The sequence below is a fragment of the Ambystoma mexicanum genome, chromosome 13 (genome assembly GCF_040938575.1).
Source record: "Ambystoma mexicanum isolate Mex_15411 chromosome 13, UKY_AmexF1_1, whole genome shotgun sequence".
Lineage (NCBI taxonomy): Eukaryota > Metazoa > Chordata > Amphibia > Caudata > Ambystomatidae > Ambystoma > Ambystoma mexicanum.
Genome location: NC_090938.1, coordinates 745,684,781 through 745,688,668, shown reverse-complemented (window position 1 = coordinate 745,688,668; position 3,888 = coordinate 745,684,781). Strand labels below are relative to the sequence as shown.

The following is a 3,888-nucleotide window of genomic DNA, read 5'->3' as shown; positions in this document are numbered from 1 at the left end:
GCACCTCGGGCCCTAGATATGCGGGAGAAGCAGGCACACATCAGGCCCTAGATATGCGGGTTCAGAAGCAGGCACACATCGGGCCTAGATATGTGGGTTCAGAAGCAGGCGCACCCTGGGCCCTAGATATGCGGGTTCAGAAGCAGGCACATCTCAGCCCTAGATATGCGGGTTCAGAAGCAGGCACACCTCGGGCCCTAGACATGCGGGTTCAGAAGCAGGCACACCTCGGGCGCTAGATATGCGGGTTCAGAAGCAGGCACACCTCGGGCCCTAGATATGCGAGTTCAGAAGAAGGCGCACCTCGGGCTCTAGATATGCGGGTTCAGAAGCAGGCACACCCTAGGCCCTAGATATGCGGGTTCAGAAGCAGGCACACCTCGGGCCATAGATATGCGTGTTCAGAGCAGGCACATCCTGGGCCCTAGATATGCGGGTTCAGAAGCAGGCGGACCTCGGGCCCTAGATATGCGGGTTCAGAAGCAGGCGCACCTCGGGCCCTAGATATGCGAGTTCAGAAGCAGGCGCACCTCGGGCCCTAGATATGCAGGTTTAGAAGCAGGCGCACCTCGGGCCCTAGATATGTGGGTTCAGAAGCAGGCACACCTCGGGCCCTAGATATGCGGGTTCAATCGGATGTCCCATAAGTGCCACAATGCTTGAAAAGGCACTTTTAGGCTGCACGAAACACGTGTTGACATGCCTCTGTAATACGCACACTGGAACCTTACACAAAAAAGTGCAAATATTTTAAGCACTGATATGGAAGCAACATCTGTCTATAAAAACACTCTTTGTTCAAAATACATGCAGACAATACAGCACAGTATCATGACGTACAGCACAGTATCATGACGTACTGCACATCTCACTTGTGATTGCAATTGTCTCTTAACACTGGCGTATAGACTCACCACAACATCCAAGTTTGCATGAGAGCTCCTTGGTGCCACCTTTCTCTAAATTGTGAACTGAAAGGGTGGGTAGGCATGGGGTGGAGCTGAGGGTCACTTAGCATCCTTGCCACTGAAGCTAGGGGGCGCTATAGTGTCAGGGCGGGACGGGGTCAGGTGGTGTGCTGGCTTAGAGAGATGCGAAGGGGAGAAGGAATAAAGCCAGAGGATTGATGATTCGTGGATTGTCTCTGAAATATGGTACAGAGTTTAGTGGGCGGTCTGAGTATCTGGGCTGGTGGGTACTGGGAAAAACGACGGGTTCTTGAGGACGCAGGTTGAGGAGAAGAGGGTCGGGCGGGTAAGAATTAAGTGTATTTTACAGATCCCTTTTTTATTCAGGTGAGATGATGGATAGCTCAGGAGCAACGCTTTTGTCTTGGAGGTAAGACAAGGCTGCGCAACACAGGTTTGAATCCCAATCCGGCGCTTAGAAACCACTTGCTGGTATTAAGCGCGTTATAAATGAACAATAAAATTAAAAGATTTTCAAATCTACGCTTTTGAATGTAGTGCTGGAGATTAGCCTGTTTCCAAACATTCACAATGTGTTTTTAAAGAAGGAACAGAGGCACAGGGTGATAAAGTGATTAGCTCTAAAACACACAGGCGAGCAAGACGCAAATATAAATCAGGGTTCTTGATTACAGGGTCAGCTACATAGCCATTGGACAGCACCCCAAAATAGTAACTACAGCACATCTCAATTTATACACTAGAGATGTATTAAACTTAGTTACCACATCAAATCTCAACATAGTCACTCGAACACATCTCAGCTTGGCCACTAGAACACATCTCAACCTTGTCACTAGAACACACCTCAACTTAGCCACTAGATCACATATCAACTTAGCCACCAGACCACATCTCAACTAAGCCAGTAGAGTACATCTCAATTTAGCCAGTAGAGTACATCTCAACTTAGCCACTAGAACACATATCGACTTAGCTGCTACACCACATCACAATTTGGACACTGGACATGTGTCAACTTAACCACTCAATCACATTTGGACTTAGCCACTAGACCACCTCTCAATTGTCCAAACCAACTAGTCCCCTAAATCTGAATTCATATTAGCCACTGTATTGCATCTTAGCATGCCCGAAAGCCAAACGTTTAACCTAACCACTATATTACATCTGAGCTTAGCAACTGGATTACGTCTCAGTTTAAACAGTAAATGAAATGATAGTATAGCCACTACACCATATTTCAGTGTAAGCATGACATCATATATGAAGTAAGTCATCAGAGCAGAACACAGCACATGTACCAGATCACATTCTAACTTGGCCACTGAATCAGAACTTCTCTCTGGCCACCACAAGTTGCAGGGATGTGTGTGGAGTAGCAGCCACATGCTCAGACACCCCAGTCTTAGGAGGTCTCTTGACTACCTCTAGTCTCTGTCACAGATCCCTGTGAACACAGAGGTCCACCTGACCACGGCTAATGAGCTGCTGGCGAATCATCACCTGCTGGTGGGATGCCTGACCCAGGCTAACGAGCTGCTGGCGAATCATCACCTGCTGGTGGGATGCCTGACCCCGGCTAACGAGCTGCTGGCGAATCATCACCTGCTGGTGGGACGCCTGACCCTGGCTAACGAGCTGCTGGCGAATCATCACCTGCTGGTGGGACGCCTGACCCCGGCTAACGAGCTGCTGGCGAATCATCACCTGCTGGTGGGACGCCTGACCCCGGCTAACGAGCTGCTGGCGAATCATCACCTGCTGGTGGGACGCCTGACCCCGGCTAACGAGCTGCTGGCGAATCATCACCTGCTGGTGGGACGCCTGACCCCGGCTAACGAGCTGCTGGCGAATCATCACCTGCTGGTGGGGTGCCTGACCCAGGCTAACGAGCTGCTGGCGAATCATCACCTGCTGGTGGGATGCCTGACCCCGGCTAACGAGCTGCTGGCGAATCATCACCTGCTGGTGGGACGCCTGACCCCGGCTAACGAGCTGCTGGCGAATCATCACCTGCTGGTGGGACGCCTGACCCCGGCTAACGAGCTGCTGGCAAATCATCACCTGCTGGTGGGACGCCTGACCCAAGCTAACGAGCTGCTGGCGAATCCTCACCTGCTGGTGGGGCTGTTTGAGAGAACCAAGAACTGCTCCAGCCAAATTCACGTATCCTTTCCCAGTGTTTCTCACTGTCTTTGCCTCATCTCTGGCCAACAAGACACTGCCACGAAGACCCAAAGCAGATGGCATTATTCAATGCTTCCCATTACAGAAGGTAGGTATAACACAATGACGCCAGATGTGGAGAAGCGGCTCCCCCTTTTAGTCTTCAGAATCGCCTTTTTACACCAGACCACATCTTGGATTTTTGATAAACTAGAATCTTTCAAGGAAACAAATGAGAACTGATGTGAAAGGGCAGTGAAGGGGGAGATAAATGGGTTAGGGAAAATGGATCTTCAATTTAGTTGAGCGGTTCTTGAACTGACTGTAAAGCCGCCATTTTATTCTGCAGTAATCGCTGCTACCGAGGAATGCCAAAACATTGCCGGCCTAGTCCAATGCTATCAAAGTTGTTTGGTGCATGTGAACACACCCACGTCTGAACTCGAGTGTAGATCCATGGCCGTCATTCCAAGATTGCTTTTTGACTTCAGATTTTCTTGCTTTTTCTTCCCCTAGCCCATCCTATCACATAGTATTTGAGCAAGGTCTTAAGGTAACGACGCAGTAACATCCAGGGATGAAGAGTTTCCCACTGCGGCAAGCATGTGAACCTTCACTCGTCGTCAAGTTATAAATGTAGGTGCCACAGACGGTTACATTTAGGGGAACATCAGGGTGTCATGCCTTCATGGAAAACATGGGACCGATGGCGGCGTCTCTAGTTTTCCACTACATTTCTTGCCGTTCCGTTTGTTGCGGTCTAGTTCTTTCCAAGATGGCCGCCGCCATG

At 50.0% G+C, this 3,888-nt stretch overlaps 1 protein-coding gene across 1 annotated transcript; it reads right to left on the bottom strand.

Moving 5' to 3' along the window:
* Positions 1–2,369: 2,369 nt before the first annotated feature.
* On the bottom strand, positions 2,370–3,182 carry LOC138520523 (GATA zinc finger domain-containing protein 10-like). The gene has a single exon (XM_069632871.1). The coding sequence runs from the start codon at positions 3,180–3,182 to the stop codon at positions 2,370–2,372; it is 813 nt and encodes a 270-aa protein (XP_069488972.1).
* Positions 3,183–3,888: the final 706 nt, after the last annotated feature.